Genomic DNA, 21,658 nt, shown 5'->3' on the forward strand with positions numbered 1-21,658 from the left:
TGCCGTATCTCCATGGCGCAATCCAATCAGTCCCACTCCCCCATTCAATCCCCAGTTTCAGAGAGAAAAAAGGAACATTTTGGAAATATCTATTAAATGCTGGGTGCCATTATTATACAATTCCAAATGCTTAGTGTTTCCCTCAAACTGTGAAAGTAACGATTTCAAGATCATACCTTTCCTATGACAGAGGTATAAATATTGCTGGTGCAAGGATGACTACATTACAATGCATACACACACATGGATGAGAAGTTAAAACAAGACACTGTCTTAGTTGGGTGTAAAAGATCCCATAACACTATTCAAAGAGTTCCCCATAGTTCTGGTGAACATTCCTCCCTCAATCATCACTACTAAAAAACAAATTATCTGGCCAGGTAACTCATTGCCGTTTGTTGGGCCTTGCTGTGCACAAATTGGCTACTGCATGTCTCTACATTGCAACAGTGAGAGTATTTAAGTACTTCATTGGCTGTAAACTGCTTTAGGTCATCTGGAGGTTGTGGAAAGGTGCCATATGAATGCAAATCCCTTCCTTTTCTTTGTATCATCCGTGACAATTATTGGACCAAAGAACGAACAGTTAAGGGAAAATACAATGACTTCCTTGCAAATGGCTTTTTGCTGATTGATGGAAGGAATGTTTTAAATGTAGTGTGTTAATTCTGGTTAGACAAGGGTATTAAGCCAACTGGTTCAGAGCAAGCTTCTCATAGGTTCCAGTGTGAAAACACAAATTTTCCATCACTTTACAGTAATCTGGAATGCCTACTGGAGCAGAACAGACCTGACACATGGTCATAGATAAGAATCAATAGCAGATTTTAAATTTAAACAGGTTGCAGCCACTACAACCACAAAGCCCATGGTAACACTGACCTAATTTTTTTTTTTAAAAAGGAGTGCCATTTTAAAACCAGAAATAACAGATTGCCCTCTGTCCAGTAATGGTGGTCATTAACCATTGTGGGAGTTCTAGTTCAGCAGTCAGTTGCAAAAGGAGCTGGCAAATCGCTTGGATGAGTCAAAGGCTGACTGGGCAGCCTCTGAAACCAGGCAAGAATCAGTGACTTCGGGAGAGAAAACAGGCAAAAAAAAAAGGAAGATTTATGAATATTAGCTGACGGCCCAGGAAAAGGGATCTCTAATTATTTGTAGTAGATTTTCCTCAAATAGAGTTTGTGGGTTTGGGGGGGAGAGAGAGAGAGAGAGAGAGAGAGAGAGAGAGAGAGAGGCAGAAACCTTTTTCACAAAATCAGGTACAAGCTGCTCAGGATTTTCTATCCATTCATAAAGATCAGTCTCAACCAGTTGGGTCTTATCCATGCTGGACATTCTGTGTAATTCTGAGAGATTCACAGGATGGAAAATCAAGAGTAAGTTAACATGATTTTGCAATAAGTGCTTCCGCTCCTTCAAGCTCCTTATGCCCTGACACTGAAAAATACAATCTACCCCATTAAATGTACAATCTAGACACCAATTAAGTCGTTTCCAAGAGCATTTTAAACTGGTCGATTCAGTGACATTCACAAAAAGTAATAACCAAGTACATTTAGTGACCATTCCACAGACAACAACCTGTGCCATCATCTGTTATGCATTTAGAAACAAAGAGGAAGAATCTAACAAATCTCAATATTTATAACGTAAAACTTTGTTTAGTATTAAACCCTGTACGTGTCTTCTTTACTTTGCTGTTTGCTAACCCAGTGTTGCATAAAGGAGGAAGCCTGGCATTTATAAAACAGTTCATCGCCTCTCAAAAATGTTTTCGAACACTGCACACAGCGAGTTATTGTGAAGTGAAGTTTATGCTCTGGCATATATAAAGCAAGATCCCACATACAAGCAGCAACAAGGTATGAAAAAAGCTATATGTATGAGATATAGGAGTTTGATCTATTTATGGTGGCATCAGAGCAAAATACTGTGGATGCTGGAAATCTGAAATGAAAGCAGAAAATGCTGGAAAAACTGAGCATGTCTGGCAGCATCTGTGGAGAGAAAGGGTACGATTTTCCCTCCAGGTTTCTGAATCCCACTGTCAAGCTCAAATGGGTGTCAATAACCTGCAAGATGTGGGGAACAGTCATTCACTTGTGACTTTCCCTGGAGCAGCCAAAGGGCAGGCTTGCTGTCCAATTAAGGTCAGATCAGGTGGGCTCCCGAAGTTGAAGGACCCAGAAGGAGGCCCTACAGCTCGAAATCAACAGCTTGATACCATGGTAGGTAGTAAGGGAAAGGGCACCCCAACATGAATGTGCACTCCCTCCAACTTTTTCAAATTGATACTAAGAGACAGATTCAGCAGCCAGGCCTGTGGCTGCAGCTGAAGCCAAGCAGGGAGGAGAGGCTCCTAAGCCTGTCTGGAGCGCTGGCCCTCAGTCAGTCTCCGGTAGGTTACTGCCAAGCAACTGTCTCCCACTGCTAGCGGGGATTTGGAGGCTGACTAGAAAATCCATTAAGTGGTTATTAGGTGAACTAGCAACCTGCAACCCCCCCCCAACCTGCCCATCTCCGATCCCAGCAGGGGCTAAAAAAAAAAATCAAGCTCAAGGTTTCAGGTCAGAGTCATTTTGTCAGAACTGGTAGTTCTTTGAGAAGTGACAATTTTTCAGCAAGGCAAGGAAAGAACAAACAGGAAGACCTGTGATAGGGTGGAAGGCAGGAGAGAGCAAATGACAAAAGACAGGTTTTTTTTTAACTTCTTGTTTGTTACCATCACTCTTTACACTGCATTTCACCCCTTTTACCATAGAGTTGAAAATGAGACAAATAAAGTAAATGATAACACTATAAAAACCGGCACAAACTCTGCCCCCCCAAAAATAAACTTAAAAAATAAAAGTTCAATCAACAGCACTGAGACATCCAAATTGGGGTATACGTCTGATTGGCATGCCTAAATATAGTGTGTGCGAAATGTAGTATAGGTGCATTAAGTCTTTGTGCAAGAAATTTGCTGATTTGAGATTTACTTTCCACTTTAATAATTCTTCAGTTAAAATGGTGCATTACAATGATAAATTATATGGTTAAATTTTGATGTCACAGCATTCAAAATGAATCAAAGCAAAGGGTGTTACAGTGCAAATTTTTTTGAAGAGGTACACAAGTCCTTTCTGAATCACCAGGGGTTTCCAATTCAAAAAATCAGTTTCTGAATAAACACAGGCTAAACAGTTGCCATCATGCACACTATTCTGCTGGTACATTATTTTTTTTTACGTTTAGCATTTAGTTGTGCCGCTGCACCATGAATTAACAGTTCTTATTTTGAGTGCTGAAGAGCCACAGCTCACAGGCCGTGAATGACTCGTGAGTCAGTTTTCAAAGGCAATAAACACTGCAAACATCTCAAAATGTCACTTTCTGGTAATTCAAGATGACTTTTAGGAGCAATAAAAAACATGAACTGTGTTTAAGTATTATTACTCCACTTATTATACACAGGGATGGTATGAATCAAATTTAACCAATTTGCAAAAGTAGGTACCCCAATAAATGCTTCCTAGATTATATGTTTTCTTTCTATTTTGTATTCAGTAATAAACATCCTTACCAATTTGTCTTATAATAGCATTTGCCAGCAGCTTGATTTTGAATAGCATTTTGCTGGTCACTCACAAATCATATGCTGTTGAGAAATTAGATCAAATGGATGAGAGATGGTCATTTTTCTAACATTGATTATATATCAAGTGTCACGTGTATAGTGGACATTTCGTGCAACACTTTGCTGTCCTGCTATTTTTATCAGGCTGTGTCTGCTGCACTTATTGATCACCCTTGAAATCACTTTTTAAAACATTTTTTCTTAGGCACACATCTAAATGACTCATTCTTGACAGAAGATTCTTCTTCCACCCACCCCCCTCCAGTTGCCTACCCCTAATTTGCTCATTTGGTCACCTAATGGACATGTAGTGCTGGTCATTCCTTCTCTTTGATGTTGAGTTTCATTAGAAGCTATTCAGCATCTAAGCAGCCACGTGTCTACCTAAATGAGTCTCCAATAACAGTACTTCATTCTTGTTCAAACACTAAATGCTGTCCAAAAACTCAACCCTCAAATTTTGTTTCTTATTTTCAGGCCAAAGCTCAACAGTCATTCCCACTAAAATTTAAAAAATGATTACGCCTTAAACGCCTTACCATACTTATGATAAATCGTGTTATCCAAGGACAGGCTCCACAGCAAAGCTATTGTCCTTCCTCCCACCTCAACAGAGCTACATGTGGGAAATGAGAGCTTTCAAAGAAAAGCTATCTTTTTTGCAACTTTGAGGGCACTGAGATGCTCGAAGATGGACATAGCTCTGAAGAGTCATGCAGACTCGAAATGTTAACTCTGTTTCTCCCTCTACACATGCTGCCATGCCTGCTGGGTTTTTTCAGCATTTTCCATTTTTAATCCACTAGAGACACCCTTTATAAATATTCTGATTCCCAAAATTAAAATTCTTAAATGTTCATCCTTCCTTGCGTCTCAGCTTTGATTCCACAAACACATTGCCCCCACGACAACCCCATGCCACAGTGACCCCTGTTTCTTCAAGAATTTGATCTCAGTTTAGCCACAATTAGATTTTAGTCCATATTAGTCCTGGGTCTAACTTGAATCAGTTCATTTTCAGTTCATCTGGGACAGCTTTTTAAAGCTTTTATTATGGCCACAGAAAACAATTGAGTGAAAGCAATAAGTATGCAGGTAAAGTATCTGCAGGGCATGGCTGATGATACAAATAAGATAAGTAAAAATTACAGACCTGCTGTCCAAGAAACTAATATTTGGTATTGATCATCAATGCTGAAAAATGTTGTGACATCTTTTGAACTTTGGAGCAGCCAAGTGCAATTCAGTAGTTCCGACAAGGAATATCTTGATCCTAACTTCAAACCTACAAGGAGTGAACAACTCCCTGAAGCTCCTGGAAATTTACAGACTTGGCCAGCAATGGGTTTCCCCAACTGCCATTTTGACCCATGGAGGCTGATCTGTACCTCAGCCCCATTTATTCACCTTTGCCCCAAATCCCTGGCTATATAAATCTATCAATCTCAGAATTCAAAGTTTCAAACTGACCCCCAGTGTCCACAGTCTATTGGAGGGATGGTGTTCCAGGCTTCTAATCACAGTGTGAAAAGGTGTTTCTTGATTTCATGCCTGAACAGCCCCGCCCTATTTTTATTATACCCACAGGTTCAGGATTCCCTGGCCAGAAAAATCTCTGTATCTTGTTAATTATTTATGAATTGTGTTTAATTATATGCAGGTGGAGGGCATTAATTAGGGTTTCACTTGAGCGCATAAAAGGGTTTCTGCTGTGAATGGCACATGGACGAGGCTTGCGCTTTATCCGTGCGGAATCGATATCAAGAGATTTCGGAAGCACAATTTTTGTTCCTTGGAGCTCCTGGTGATCGTTTGTCTCGGCGCTCCGCAAAACAAAAATATAAAAAGACATTCTTTTCCTCCACCGCCGCCATCATGGAGGGTCCACGGACTCAGACTGTCAAACTGGCCCGGGTTACTAAAGTTCTTGGAAGGACAGGATCCCAGGGGCAACGTACTCAGGTCCGTGTGGAATTTATGGATGACAGCAACTGATCCATCATTGGAAATGTGAAAGGACCGGTCCGTGAGGGAGATGTGCTCACACTTTTGGGCTCACACTTTTGGAATCTGAGCGTGAAGCAAGAAGATTACGATAACGGATAGTCAAAACTGATGCCAGCTGAAGCCGCCTTTGCAGTACTTGGTTATGGACAATTTCTGTTTTCTGGACAAAATGCGACAATAAAAATTATAAGTAATCTTTAAAAAAGACATTTAGGGTAGGGGAGACAGGGCCTACTGGAATCGCCCTGTTTGTGCCCCCTCACTGCCCTGCATGTACTTTTTCAGCCGCCTCCTTGGAGAAGCGCATCTCAGGCTTTGTGAAACTTGGTGGCTATTTGACCTTGGGAGGCATCGCGCGGTGATTCTCTGGAGTTCTGAAGGCTCCTTTGCTTTTTTTATTTAGTTGTGTTTCTGACTATTAAACTTGTGTGACTGTGAATAAATAAATAAAAAGACATTTACTGAAACTGTGGGCATTGAGTTAGGAGGTATATGCTTGTAATATTTCATGCTGTAAATAAATGCAAGGCCAAGTAAAGATTGGCTCCAGGATCATCCTTTGCCAGTTGTGTTCTGGAGTTTAACATATCTATTCTATTGAATTAGTTTACTATATTAAACAGCTCGATTATACGGCAAACCAATCTTTTGCACTCAAAGGAATACAAGCCAAATTTATGGTGAATTACTCTTTAAGCCCTGGTATCATTCTATCCTGTATCCCTCCAATCCCAATATACCTTTTTTGATGTGAAGTGCATAGAACTAAACACAAAGCTTCAGATGGGATCTGAACTGAAACATAGCTTCCTTACCTTGATATTCCAGCCCGCTGGAGATAAAGGGCAATATTTACATTAGCCTTTTCCATTTTTTTTGTATCTTCCTCCACATTTTCTCATTTCCAATACAAAAGCCAGTGAGGGCATACAGGCAAGCAGTGCGATACTTACACGGGGGCAGAAACTCACCAACCAATTGTTGATAAACCAGGTTAGGGGGTGGGGAAATACCAGGCACTTGGGGTGCAATGTTCAAGAGGATTGCCATTTGGCATGAAGGCTGTAGTGGAACGGATTTAATTAAATGGGAGGTCATAACATTTAGAATTACTATACAATTAGAACTAGTATTACACACACTTGGACATAATATAGAATTATCAAACATTTATTACATATCCCAGAGGCTTGGTCAGTGGCTGAAACAGTTATTGAAAGATACACTTATTAAATATACCTTTGCACCTCCCTCATGTCTCTTTAGTTCAATCCTCCTCCACCCTGGTTTATCAGCAATAGGTTAGTGAGTGTCTAGCCCACTGTAAGTATCCCACTGCTTGCACTCCCAAGAGTGGCTGTGTTCCCTTTCTCTCATGTTTTTCCAATTGGAACTGATTTGTTTAAGCAAAAACAAATAAAATGTTACTGTTTAATTTGAAAACAAAACATCAGAACAAAAGCTCTAATACTAATTTAAATTTTGTATCGATTTTCAACTGGTTCTTTAAAACTTTTACAATTTTATTTGTTAATTAAATAAACATATCCATTAACAGCAGATATAGCACCTCAGACATGGATGTTAATCAGGATTGCTGCCTTGGATGAAAACGAGCAAGAGCTGAAACAGTTATTGAAAGAAGGTGTTGCAGAAACCGCTTTAACAAAGTGGGCTAAAATCACCACAGCAAGAATCTCACATGAAATCATGAGACACAAATCTAGGGTACAGGTTGCCAGTGCTTCCAAGGAACAACACACACCATAATCAAATGCCTCCAAAAACAGTTAACGTACAATCTGACTTGGAGTTGTAGCAAAGTTTCAAACAATTTTGACAAATTTCTATTATAGCACTCACACAAGCACCAAGACAAGAAATTACACAATGGTTGTGATCAGCACTACCTCACTTACATTCATGTCACAGGCTTTTTGAATTGTGTTTAAACTTTAAATCTCCCAGAGTGACTATAAATGGATACTAGAAAAAGATTTACATGCATATAATTTTGTTGCAATATTCAGATAACAAGATAAACTGAAAATGTGAGATTCAAACGGTCTATGATTTGTCTATTACAAATCCATCAAAGCCTTGATTCATTCCCTGATACCTGGTTATTTTTTTAAATGGCAGAAGTAAGAGCTTGCATTCTAAAAGTTTACCTTTCACATTCGCAGAACTTCCCACATTTCCTCATAGCCAAGGAATTATTTTAGATGTGTTTTTATTGTTGTGATGTAGGAAACACAGCAGCCAAATTGCACACAGCAAGATCTCACAAATAATGTGATAATGGCCGAACAATCTAGCTTTGGAGTGATAAATGTTGACCAGGAAACCAGGAGGACTCCCCTGCTCCTCTTCCAAAGATATCATAGGACCTGCAATGCCATGCAAATAAAACACTGATTTAACATTTCACCCAACAGATGGCACCTCCAACACTGCAGCACTGTAATGTCAACCAAGAAAAAGACTTTACTGGTTACATTGGTGTAATCAGTTTCTTAGTAATTTTAAAAATGTTTAAAATGTTTTAGAAAGTGCTTATTAACGCACTAGTATCTAAAAAAGCAGCTTAATTTTAAGAGCCTCTTCGAAGGCCGTGGATGGATGGAATTAGCGGAAATCCACATTGGTGATTAATTCGATATGGGCATGTAGCCAGCTCCCAGGTGTTTTATAAACTAGCACAAAATATCATGGGAAACTTGATTTGTGCTGGACATGTTTTCACTTAAAATTCCATTCTTTTCTGTTGGTTTGGTTGAATTGTGATGGAAACACTAGTGCAACCTGACAGAAACTCCAGGCTCACGCGTTCAAGTCTTGAAATTGGACTTGAACCCCCGACCTTTTGACTCAAGCTAGAGTGCTACCATCAAGACACGGTTGACAAAGTGTTTATTGTTGGGATCGTGTGCAAGAAGATAGCCTGTTTATATGCTAGCAGAGTCCGTCAATGCTACCAGCATGCCCAATATCATCGATTTATGGGCCTTCACAGTATCCAGTATCTTTACAGTGCAGAAAGACGCCATTCGGCCCAGCAAGTCTGCACTGGCTCTCTAGTCCCACTGCCCTGCCTTATCCCCATCACCTTCTCTCTCTCTCTCTCTCTCTCTCTCGCTTTTCAGATAGCAATCCAATTGCCTTCTGAATACCTCAACCGAAACTGCCTCCACCATCCTTTCAGGAAGCTTGTTCCAGGCTCCAACCACCCTCTGAGCGAAAAAAATTTCCTCGCATCCCATTTACTCCTTTTGCACATTATCTTGAATCTGTGCCCTCTGGTTCTTGATGTTCTCTTGAGTTGGAACAGTTTCTCAATATTTAGCCAGTCCATACCCCTCAGGATCTTAAATACCTCTATCAAGTGTTCTTTTCTCAGCCTTCTTTACTCCAAGGGAAAAAAGAGTCCCAGCCTTTCCAATCTATTCTCATAGTTACAGTTCTTCATCCCGGGAATCATTCTTGTGAATCTCCTCTGTACTCCCTCCAATGCCTTCACATCTTTCCTCAAGTACTGGATGGAGTACTCCAGATGAGGCCCTAACTAGTGTCATACAAGTTCAACATGACCTCCTTACTTTTACTCAAAGCCTCTATTAATATGGCCTAAGATACTATCTGCTTTATTAACTGCTCTGTCAACATGCCCTGCCATCTTCAATGACCTATGTATATATACACACACACACACAGACACACACACACAGAGGTCCCTCTGTTCCTGCATCTCCTTTACAGGCTCTCCCTTTATTTTATACTGTCTCACCATATCCATCCTGCCAAAACGAATCACCTCACACTTCGCTGAATTGAACTTCATCTGCCATTTGTCTGCTCAATCCACCAACATGTCTATGTCCTTTTGAAGTTCAAGACTATCCCCATCACAGTCTTCACACAAAGGCACAAGCACATTATGGTATCTTTAGTGCTGGTTGACACTAATTGGCTGTTGATTCACAGTGAACTTATGCTCCATGGACAGTGAACAAATCAAACAATCCAACTGCATCAAAAGAAGTGCAGTGTATGAGTGTGAAAACATCATGATGCAATTTTTCTGCATTCTTCTTAAGCAGCTATTCTTTGATGTTCAAAGCAATAAATTTGAATATATAGAATGCTGTCAGAGTGACTGAAATGAATTTGCTATCAGATACATGAATGCATGTCACACAACCTCCTCTTTCAGTATGTGTACAGCAGGACAGACTTCTGCACTGCGCACCATTTTTTGAAATCCACACAAGAACCAGAAATATAAGTACAAGCAACAGAGCAAAGACATGAAACATTAGGGCACCATAATGATCCAGGCAACTGAGTCACTCTTGGTTCTCAACCTCCAGAAAATCCCAACTACCTATAATCTTCACTGCATGTATTTGGTGCCTTATATGAAAACTGCTTGCAGGAAATTCACTTTCGAAGGGGCCTTCTTTAGAACTTGTATGTAAAGATTTATGTTTTAGTATCATACTCGATTAAAATAATTGTTCTATAAACTTGGCAAGCAAAATATAACACTTAATGGGCCACGTCCAGATCTTCATCTTACTGGCACCTCGAGAGCTTTTTCCCCTTAAGGTATGGATTCATTCCAAGACACAGTTTCATGGGTGGCAGCAGTTGTCTGGTGCCTCACTTCAGCATGTGAGCCTGCAGAACAAGAGTAGGACTTTCCTCACTGGCAGCTGAAGTATGGAGGGGTGGTAAACTACAGCCACCTCGTGAATTTCCCTTGATCAAGCCCATTCATATTTTCACCAGATTTCCAACAGTATTACCATCTGTGCTCGAGAGCTCAGCACTGAAGCGAGGATCATGACGACTACATCAGCTTAAAAGGTCAATCAGCATCCCAACTTACAAGTAAATCTGCTGGAGAATATTAATTAAGCAGGTGAAAGTCTTTGTTGATATTTACACCACCCAGTTAGTTTCCTGGTTACACAAAGATTACAAAGACATAGAGGGGCAAGGTTAACACACCATCTTTTCATCTCTAAGATCTGGTGCAGCTTCCCAAGCTGGTTTAAAACTGTGTCTTCTTCCTAATGGTAGTTAAGTACCAAAGCAAGGTGAACTTGAGTCGCAACCCAACTCTGCAATGGTCAGGCCCCAAGGTACAAAGATGGCACCAACTCTACATTAATCCACAGAGACAGAACACAATCATGACTGGAGCGATAAATGGAAATGTTACACTATGTTAGCAGAGGATGTGAGTAAAGCATATTATTGAGGTGGTGAAGGGGGAGTTTTACCCTCCATCTGACCAGAGATAGATTTACCAAGACAATTCAATGATGATACTGGTTAACAATGTGGAAAAAATTACCTTCTTCCTCAGTAGCTGCAAACCTCCTCTTTAAGGATAGAAAATAATCTTTTCAAGCTACATTCCTTCCATGGCCTGGAGCTTGGATAAGTAGGTAGTCCACTTCAAAAGCTCCACCAACAATACGTTAAATTTAACCAGGTATTGACTTCATGGGTTAATTACTTCTTGTAATTATGCTTCTTGATGAACTCCAGCAAAAATCACAGGAGCCTTAAAGACTTGTATTTATATAACAGTTCTGAACTTTTCACTGGAGTAAAGATATGAAATATTAGGGCACTGGAAAAGGCAATCCCTGCTGGTATGTAGATAAATGCAGCAACCAAATTGGCACATAAGGCCCCATATCCAGCAATGAGATGAACCAGTTACAGGAGTATGATTTTAGTGTTGATACCAAAGGAAAGAAGATTGAGAGAACTCCTGGCTCTTCCTCAAATACTAACATTTGATGTCACCTAAAACCACTGGAGCAGGCAGCCAGGGTTTCACTTTAATGTTTCAAAAGCATAGTGTCTCTAATTTTCAGCACCACCATCTCAATACTACACTAAAAGATCAGTCAAGAGAACAAACTCAAGTCTTGGAGTGAAGCTCAAATTGACAACCTATTGGTGAGAGTACTGCCACTGAACTAAGCTGAAGAGTTACCTCACAACAATCAATCTTGCACAGTTAATTTGCACATTAATTTCAAGATCAACTTTGATGCCATGCATTGTTTTGTTTTTGAAGTGTAACATACTGAGTGGCTTTTTGATGTTATATAATGTGTTTCACTTTGAAAACAAAACAAGGGGCTTTTACGATGCCATACATTGGTTTGTTTTTAAAGTGTGAAATGTAATGAGGCTACAAGAAATGTTATGAACATAAACTGCAGCAAGAATAAATGAAGCGCAAAATCCATTTCTCCAGTATACAAGCACACTCAGCCTAAAAAACTAACTGTACTTTGACTGTCACTAATAGTCAAGTCTCTGTTGCTTTGGCTGCCAGATTATTCCCACTACATGACTCTGTTTGCAGGAAGAGGCACCAACTCGTATCCATTCCAAGTTTATTTTTCACTAGTCTATTTTTAATAGGCTGCAATACAGTTGACAGGCTAGGCTCCAAATGGGACCTTTCAAATGTGGAGATGCTAACTTCTGCTGTATTTCAATGCATGCTTATAAGTTTAAAATCATCACACCAGGAGGAACTCTCCCAATCTTCAATGAAGGCTGGGCAGTTTTGACAGAAAGTCATCGACCTGAAATGTCAACTCTTATTTTCTCTCCAGAGATGCTGCCTGACTTGCTGAGTATTTCCAGCATTTTCTGTTTTTATTTCATATTCCCAGCAGCTGCAGTATTTTATTTGGGCAGTTTTGAATTGCATATACAGCTGCTCCATTCCATTCCCTACCTGTGCCAAGCAGTGAATGTCTCAGACACTGACTCAATGAGCTCACTGCCTCCTAATCGTCATTCTACCTGGTACTGGCTACACCAGTAGGACTTAAAAATGCAGTTTATGCTTTACAAAATTGTACAAATTTACTCTCTATGTGGCTGAGGTCAGGTTTTGATAGCCTCCATTGAAAGCAAGACAGGTTTATACCGAATCGCAATGACTATGGGAAAAAGCTTTGCAGCAGCATAAAATGCTACAAATGAATGGTTACATTCTTTGGGGTGCAAGCTCCAAATAAAAGAATTAAATTTGGCTCAAAGCTCACGAAGTGATGCAGGAAACTACGCTCACCCACAAGAGAGTGCATGCTTATTGCTGAAGGGGTTGGCAAACGAGGAGAGAGGCCCTCCTGTAATTAAACCTGGCATTCTGTCACCTGCAGCACCAAAGCTGCACTGCACAAATTGCATTTGATATCACTTCATGGCTGGCTGCCTTGATATTCTCAGCAGGAGGGCATTGATGGCTCCCAGCAATGCTTATTGGTTGCAGTTTGGCAGTGTGGTCATATTCGTCCAGAGGAAAAAAAATTGAGGCTCACCATTGCCATTGAAAGGGTGCAGTGTTTTACAAGGGGAGTCTATATTGGGAGTTCACACCGATCACTTCTGAGACCTTCCACCTAGCATATCTTCAGAGTGGGAAAAAGGAGGGCATAGAGACTGTTGAGAATTGGGGTGAGTATCCAAAGTCCAGCTTTCTTCCTTCAATCTATTCACCATTAAATGACTACCAATGCATTGATCAGGTCCTGCCAACCCTGAGCGTCAGCACACTGATAGCAAAGACCAAAAGTGGTTATTTCAGCACCAATGGCATCTTATTAAAATCCAAACCAAGTGAACGTCTGTTGATCATGTAATAATTTTAAATTACTGCACAAGACTTTAAAATTGCATATGTAACAATTTAGCAACATTAATATATTGTGCTGGAAAGTAGCGCTCCAAATAAGCACCAGCACCAACGCTGGCTTTATTCACGACTCCTAGTGGATAACAGGAGCATTTTTAATGTCTATTTCGCCCTCAGAAACTATCCAGTAAATAGGAAAGGAATAAGACAAGTGCAACCTGTTCAATGCAGAGATAGGGAGACACAGGGAAGACTCCCCCGGCAGAATTTGAAACATTTGCAGCTAGCGAAGTGCAAGAGTTTTAAATGAGATGACGTTATATTGCGAAGTGAGAGGAGCACCCCCCCCCCACCCACCACACCCTCACCCACCCCCTCCCCACACACCCCCCTCATATCCCCCACATACCCCCCACCCTCACCTACCCCACACCCCCCTCACACCCTCACCTACCCCCTCACCCAACCCCCCCTCACACCCTCACCTACCCCCTCACCCAACCCCCCCCTCACACCCTCACCTACCCCCTCACCCAACCCCCCCTCACACCCTCACCTACCCCCTCACCCAACCCCCCCTCACACCCTCACCTACCCCCTCACCCAACCCCCCCTCACACCCTCACCTACCCCCTCACCCAACCCCCCCTCACACCCTCACCTACCCCCTCACCCAACCCCCCCTCACACCCTCACCTACCCCCTCACCCAACCCCCCCCTCACACCCTCACCTACCCCCTCACCCAACCCCCCCCTCACACCCTCACCTACCCCCCACATACCCCACATCCCCCTCACACCCTCACCTACCCCCCACATACCCCACACCCCCCTCACACCCTCACCTACCCCCTCACCCAACCCCCCCCCCACACCCTCACCTACCCCCCACATACCCCACACCCCCCTCACACCCTCACCTACCCCCTCACCCAACCCCCCCCCCACACCCTCACCTACCCCCCACATACCCCACACCCCCCTCACACCCTCACCTACCCCCCACATACCCCACACCCCCCTCACACCCTCACCCCCCCCCCCCCCCCCCCCCACCCCCCCCCCCCCCACCCCCTTTACCTTGCTCTTGAGGCCGCAGTGGCAGCAGACAGCCCACAGGTAATGGACGGTCCTCCACAGGAGGATGATGAAGAGGCCGCCGAAGAAGGTGACCATGGAGGAGGCCAGGAAGGCCCACCACATGCGCTGGTCATTGCTGTCGCAGATCGCCTCGGCGTCGATGGGGATGATGACGGGATCCATCTTCAGCAGGGCCGCGGAGTGCCGGCGGGTGGAGGTGATGGTGGAGGAGGAGGAAGAGGAGGAGGAGGAGGAGGAGGAAGAGGAGGAGGAGGCGTTACCCCGGGCCATGGTTTAGCAGCGGGGGGAGAGGGCGAGGCGGCGGCGGAGGAGGAGGAGGAGGAGGAGGCCCTCCGCCAGGCCCGGAGCCGCCATGGCAACCGGCAGCCGAATGAGGGTCAGCGCGAGAGAGACGGAGACAGAGTCAGCGCGAGAGAGACAAGCTTCCCCTGCACACACTCCCTCTCCTCACAATCTCCACAACAACTGACGCACGGAGAAATTAATAATCCCCCACAGCAAATTCCCTTCAGTCAGGTTTATAATCCTGAGGGGTGGGGGTGGGGGGGGGGGGAGAGAGATGGACTGTTTGCTTTCCCAGTGCCCCCTTCTCCCCAGCCCCCAGCCGTCTGCTGGAAATAATTATTTATAGACAGGAGTTGCTGGATCTTCTTTCTTTCCCTCTCTGTCAGATGGAACAATAATGTGGCCGGGTCGCCTCTTATCTCGCGCGCGTCCCCTTGGTGATCCTGCAGCAGCAGCGATTCCAGCCCCTGTCTCTCTCCCTCTCCCTTACACTCGCTCACTCGCTCACTCACACAGCAAAACAAAATAAATCTCAGGTCGGGGTTTCCAATTATTCTTTTCTTTCAGACGGAGGGAACGATAGAAGGGTTCGGGGAAAGGCGTCCTTTCCCAGAGCCAGAAGATGGACAGACGCTGCTGCTGCTGCTGCTGCTGCTGCTGGGTTTGGTCCAACCCGCTCCCTCACACTGGTTGCTGCTGCTCACTCACTCACTGACTCTCACTGACTGATGCAGCCCCAGCTCCAGCCCCTCAGCACTCTCTGCCGATCGCCTTAATCAGACCTGCTCACACTGGTTGCTGCTGCTCACTCACTCACTGACTCTCACTGACTGATGCAGCCCCAGCTCCAGCCCCTCAGCACTCTCTGCCGATCGCCTTAATCAGACCTGCTCACACTGGTTGCTGCTGCTCACTCACTCACTGACTCTCACTGACTGATGCAGCCCCAGCTCCAGCCCCTCAGCACTCTCTGCCGATCGCCTTAATCAGACCTGCTCACACTGGTTGCTGCTGCTGCTGCTGCTGCTGCTCACTCTCACTCACTGACTCTCACTGACTGATGTAGCCCCTCAGCACTCTCTGCCGATCGCCTTAATCCCCAGCCCCCTTTTATTTAATTCTATTCCCTCAACGTCTCCCAGCTAATAATAATTACTTTATTTTTTCCCCCACCCCGCCCGTAACATGGCCAGAGCCGTTTCTGCTTTTCAACTCTCATCATATATTTAATTCTATTCCCTCAACGTCTCCCAACTAAATAACTTATACCCCCCCCCCCTCCCCTCCCCTCCCTCCACCCCCAGCATTGGCAGAGCTGCGACTCCTTTTTAATTCTATATATTATCATATGTTTAATTGTATTTGCTCAACGTCTCCCAGTTGAATAATTATAACAAAAAATACCCGCCCCAGTAACATGGCCAGAGCCGATTCTGCTTTTCAATTCTACATATGATCATATTTGCAAATACAGATTTCATCCTTTAGTTTGGAAGCACACTTTCCGCAAATATCTCATCCTCGCCCCATATCGCTGCGGATCTCTCCTGCAAATTGATGGATGTCACCTCATTTCTACTGTTATAGATTCTTATGAGATTTTAAAAAGGGGGGAAGTGAGTGAATTGGACAGTGCGTTGAGAGAGAAGCTGAACACAGTTGCGCGCTGTTGTTTTCCTATCGATTTCTTAATGGGTGGTGATCAAAGGTGCTTATGATAAAGATCTATTCATCGTTGCAGGACAGATCAGTTTTGCAATGTTTGACAGCTCGCTGACATCCAGCGAAACAGGCGGAGCCCGGTGCTTCACAATTACATACAAGACTATCGTTGTACTTGCATAAACATAATTCAGTGCTCGCGGGTGAGGGGAATAAAATCTCAGTTAATTGCAGATGTCTTTCCGCGTGATGATATCAACGGCTACGTTTGAGAGGTGGAGGCGATGCTTATCTGGAAGATTCTGCCACTTATTGTGTATGTTCAGCACCATATCGCGGGCTGATAACAGGATTGTTGCAATCAATGATCCACATCATCACCATCTCGCAACATGAATCTGCCCAGTAGCACCAGAAATGGTTGTATTTTAACCTTTTCCAGAGACTGTTCATTTCCCTTATTTTGATTTTATTCTTCGGCCCGAGAAATAACCTGTGTTCCAGACTCAGGAACACGGCAATTTGAGAATGCTTGGAGTGAACAGCTTTAGCCCCACAAACAATGTTCAAAAAGGTTGCGCCTAGGAATCACATTAGTTTTTCCTCCTACACTAAATATCCCTAAAAATGTCAGTGTCTCCTTTTCAACGATATCCAATTGTGCATCTTTTACATCAGCCAGACTCCCCGCAAACACGGAAAGAATCCTGGTTTTGCTTGTTTGGAAAACGATTTATTTTTAAAATGTTTTGTTCACAACCTTACACTCGCCTGGATCAATAAACACAACAAAAGTTGGTTAGGTTCCATGGACATAATACCTAAAACATTAAATAACGACGAACTAAATACTGGAGCCTGGAAAAGGGACCACCACAAATTGTTGACGCATAATTACATTGAGTCAAAGTTGAGTAATAATCAGTTGCTGAAAACTCCGTCACCCAAAAATTACCAATGCACTCAAGTACAAAACTCTGAAACCAAAGTCTATTACACAATACTAAATGATTTCACAAATAGCGTTTAGATCAGTTAATTCTATCTCAGCATTGAATTATGTTTAAATTAAATTGCCAATGTGCTTTGGACATCTCAACAGTGTGAAGAAAACGAAGAATTTGCAACTTGCTAACGAGCATAATACATCTGTCGCCATCTGGTGGCTATGCTGCATCTCACTGCCGTTGGTGAAGGAAAAGGTTCACACATGAAACATTAACTGGTTCGTGCCCTCAACAGGTGCCTAACCTGCAGAGAGTTTCCAAAGTTTTTTTTTGTCGAAGCATTGTCCACTTCTCACAAACCAAGACGAACAATGTACTTAGATAAAAGCAAAATACTGCGGATGCTGGAATTCTGAAATAAAAACAGAAAATGCTGGAAAAACTCCGCAGGTCTGACAGCATCTGTGGAGAGAAACAGGGTTCGACGCTACGGGTCAATGTATCTCGTTATGGTAACGGGGTCAGAATGCAAAGCTGGGGAAAAGATTTCAAGGTCTAATTTTCTCCCTTTCAGGAGAAATCAAGTCCAAAAGACGAACATCATAAGTGGCACTGAAACATTATAATAAGTATAATAGGAACAGAAAGTACTGGAAATGCACAGCATGTTGGTCAGCATCTCGAAGATGATAGATTAACATTTCAGATGTGACTCTTCAGCAGAATATCCAGAAAGTTAAATTAGTAGTTGTGTGAGATGGTGACTGATCTAGTGTGTATTTCCACGTTTTATTGACAATTTCCAGCATTCACAACCATTTGCTGTCTCCTCATATAATGTATGTGTAAGACCAGCATACATTCAAATGCATGTATGCCAAACATAAGAGCATAAGAAATAAGAGGAGGAATAGGCCACATGGGCTGATCACCTACTTCAGCTCCACTTTCCCACCTGACCCTCAGCTCTCAATTTCCTTCATGTCCAAAAATCAATCATTCTCAGACTTGAGCATTCTTATTGACTTTGCATTCACAACCTTCTGGGGTAGAGAATTCCAAAGATTCCAATTCATATAAGTGAAAGAATTTCTCCTCATCTCAGTCCTTTGCTGACCCTTTGCTTGAGACTGTGATCTCTAGTCTTGGACTTTCATGGGGAAACATCCTCTCAGGATCTTACATATTTCAATGAGATCACATCTTGTTCTACTAAACTCCATCTCCTCATGGGCCAACCCTCTCATCCCAGGAATCCAGAAAACACAAGGAGAAAGACCAAAGGTGAGCACCAAGTAAGTGTGTACACACAGCATAGAAAGCTAACCACCAAATATAAATTAGAAACATATCTTTTAGTCACTGCATTATACTTAACATTTCTCCAACATATCCTAAAACCTCCTTAACAACCTACACAAAGGGAAAACTCAGCTCCATAATTTGGTGCCACTTAAAAAGCACTTGAATCTATAAGGAACTGAAAAGGATCTGGATGGTGTTTCTCCAAAAAATATATATCACAGAAAAAGTGGAACATTCGAAATGCCAGCCACAAGTGTTAGGCTAGGGAAAAAAAATTCCTTTGCTCTTTGGATTCTGCTGTAAGTGTGCAGTTAGTGAGCTCATAGATCTTTTGTACTATTGTTGTTGGAGCATATTAGCCTTCCATTTATTGTACAGCCTTGGAGCTTTGCAGCATTTACAAACGTAGCCATTTTGAGTCAGCACAACAGATGCGGTTTGTTTGAACCAGTAGAACCAAGCACCTATGATAAAAGCAAAATACTGTGGATGCTGGAAATCTGAAACAAAAACAGAAAATGCTGGAAAAACTCAGCAGGTCTAATAGCATCTGTAGAGAAAAAAAACAGAGTTAACGTTTCGAGATCTTATGACTCTTCTAAGAGTCATAAGGACTTGAAATGTTAACTTTTTTTTTCTCCATACATGCGGTTAGACCTATATGATTGATAGTATGCACATACCTATTCACAACCACTATAGCAAATCAGCATGATAAAAGAATCAGTTCAAATACATATCTGTAAGGCTTGAAATTTCCTGACTGAAATGACAGGAAGAAGCAAATCTGAAATTCAAACCACCTGCAGACAAAATGCTCTGCACTTACTGTTTCAATTCATGCTCAGCTATTGGTTCCCTTGGTTGGCATTAGCTCAAGTTTACTCCAATTTACATCATAATGAGGGCAGTTGGTCCCCTCCACTTATTTGAAATGCAGCTGTTTTGACAGGTGGTGATCTGGCAAGGCATGATCTTGAGCCACACATGCTCTTCCCTTGCATGCTCGCTAGTGGTCATTTCCATAAAACTTTCATGCTTGTTGCAGCATAAGTAACCCACATGAAAGTTTACAACCAGTTATCCTGATGATGCTGACTTAGAGGTCATTCAATGTCTCCTAGGGTCAAGAGTCAGTTGGCGTTTAACATGTAGTACAATCCCCACAAAAATGAAAACAGTGAATTGTTTGTGTCTCTTAGTACAACCAGCAAAGCAATAGAGAAAGAGGTCACTTCAGGCAATCTGGAACCACCACCTCATTCAATACATCTTCTGGTGCAACCAGCTAATATGGCAAATGTTAGCATTTCATTATGGGATCCAAACAGAAACAAAAATACAATGGACACAAGGAAGGTACTAAGTTACAGGAAATTTCTAATGCCATTATTGTCTGCAAAATACAAATAATATACTCTGAAAATATTGGAGGGATGTAGTATGCTGAAAATATTACACATCAAATTGGCTTGACTAAATTTTAAGAGTATTTAATTTTAAGAGTTTTCCAATTGGTGACATTCCAGGTGCAAATGTTTGCATATAGAATACCTCATCATGTTGTCAAACTATGACTATCTCACACAACCAATGACATTCCAGGTGCAAATGCTTAAAAGCTACCAATAACAATCGATGGAGGAATATAGTACGAGAACGTGAAACATTCAGTTGGAAAGTATACTCTCAAGTTCCAACAAGTGAGCATTTCATTTGTGAGCTAAAATAATCCACTTTGCTAGGACTTCAGATGTGGTCTGTCCACATAAAAATAATTAGTGCACTTTGTCACCGGTTGTGTGAGATACTCAAATAGTTTGACAACATGATGAGGTATTCTATATGCAACTATCTGCTGCATTTTTAGTACATCACATCTCATTTGCAATAACGTGACCCCAACCATTAATCCTCAAATGTGATCTTAGTCCTAAAGTAGCAATGCCTTGACAGCCCTACTTCTGAATCAATTCCAAGTGAATAATAGTGACAGATTGGCTTTTTAACTGTATGGCACATTGGGTCCAATTTAACTTGCTCAAAAAAAACCATTCACTTATACAGAAGTAAAATCTGGCCTATTATGTTGGTTGGCATACCACTGTACGAAAGGATTTCTGTTGTTTTGAGGCTGTGCCATTAAAGGACGAAACACAAATTAAAATTCAATTTCAGTGGCCATAATCCAGCTCTTTCAACACATATTCCAAGATTACTATCTTCCAGAATATGAGAACAATAATTTGCGGTTGCATTACAAGGTTCCTGAGGGTTCAACTCACTTAGGTCTGAATTACAAACCTACATAAAGTGTTCTCTGATTAAAATTTATTCCTTTGTAAAGATATACATGGATTTTTATTGAAACAAATGAATAAGCCACTTACTTGAAGTGAGTATGTTTATGTTAAAGTATTAGGTATTGGTGTTTAAGATGGTAATTAATACCAAAAGATGATCAACGAGGTATGTCAATAATCAGTTCCCAAAGATGTCTCATAGCTAAAAGTTACTCACACCAGCTTTCTTCTTTCATGCCAATTTTCACAATTCCCCAAAACCCGACTCTGTCCATATCTCAAATCCTGCTCCAAGATTTGGGAGAGGAGGGCATTCCTAATACCTCTCATTAGTTGTTTAATTGACCACCAACCTTCACAACTGGATGTGGCAGGACTGCAGTACTTAGATCTGGTCCGTTGAGACCACTCAGCTCTATCCATAGCATGCTAATTCCGCTCTTTAGCATACCTATAGTCCCATGTTGTAACGTCACTAGATTGGCACATTCTTTTTAAAAGCCTTGGATCTAGCCTTTCAAAGACTTAATACTGTACCTGACTTCAGATGTGTCACACCCACTAAATGCATCACAAGTTCCCAAGACAAAACAGTCAGATTGAAGGCCAAAGATCTAACTGATTGAATGTACATAAATCAAATGCAGCAAATCCTACCATTGAGGAACAGAAGAAAAACCAGCAAATAAAGCGACCATTCACAAACCAGTAAACACCACAAAATCAATCAGATTCCTTGGATAATTT

General features: G+C 42.1%; 1 protein-coding gene, 1 non-coding gene and 1 pseudogene across 5 annotated transcripts in view; 2 read left to right on the forward strand and 1 right to left on the reverse strand.

The window, feature by feature from the left end:
• Window positions 1-14,894, reverse strand: part of kcnma1a (potassium large conductance calcium-activated channel, subfamily M, alpha member 1a) — a 770,607-nt gene extending 755,713 nt beyond the window's left edge. For all 4 annotated transcript variants that reach the window (XM_041176516.1, XM_041176514.1, XM_041176513.1 and 1 more), the window contains exon 1: window positions 14,389-14,894. In XM_041176516.1, coding sequence (XP_041032450.1) covers window positions 14,389-14,679 — 291 coding nt within the window. In that variant the 5' untranslated portion in view covers window positions 14,680-14,894. The remainder of the gene's footprint in view (window positions 1-14,388) is intronic.
• Window positions 5,318-5,450, forward strand: LOC121270955. The gene has a single exon (XR_005941647.1). It is a non-coding gene; the product is annotated as a U11 spliceosomal RNA (small nuclear RNA).
• Window positions 5,494-5,721, forward strand: LOC121270912 (annotated as a pseudogene).
• Window positions 14,895-21,658: the final 6,764 nt, after the last annotated feature.

This window comes from Carcharodon carcharias, chromosome 28 (assembly GCF_017639515.1).
Source record: "Carcharodon carcharias isolate sCarCar2 chromosome 28, sCarCar2.pri, whole genome shotgun sequence".
Classification (NCBI taxonomy): domain Eukaryota; kingdom Metazoa; phylum Chordata; class Chondrichthyes; order Lamniformes; family Lamnidae; genus Carcharodon; species Carcharodon carcharias.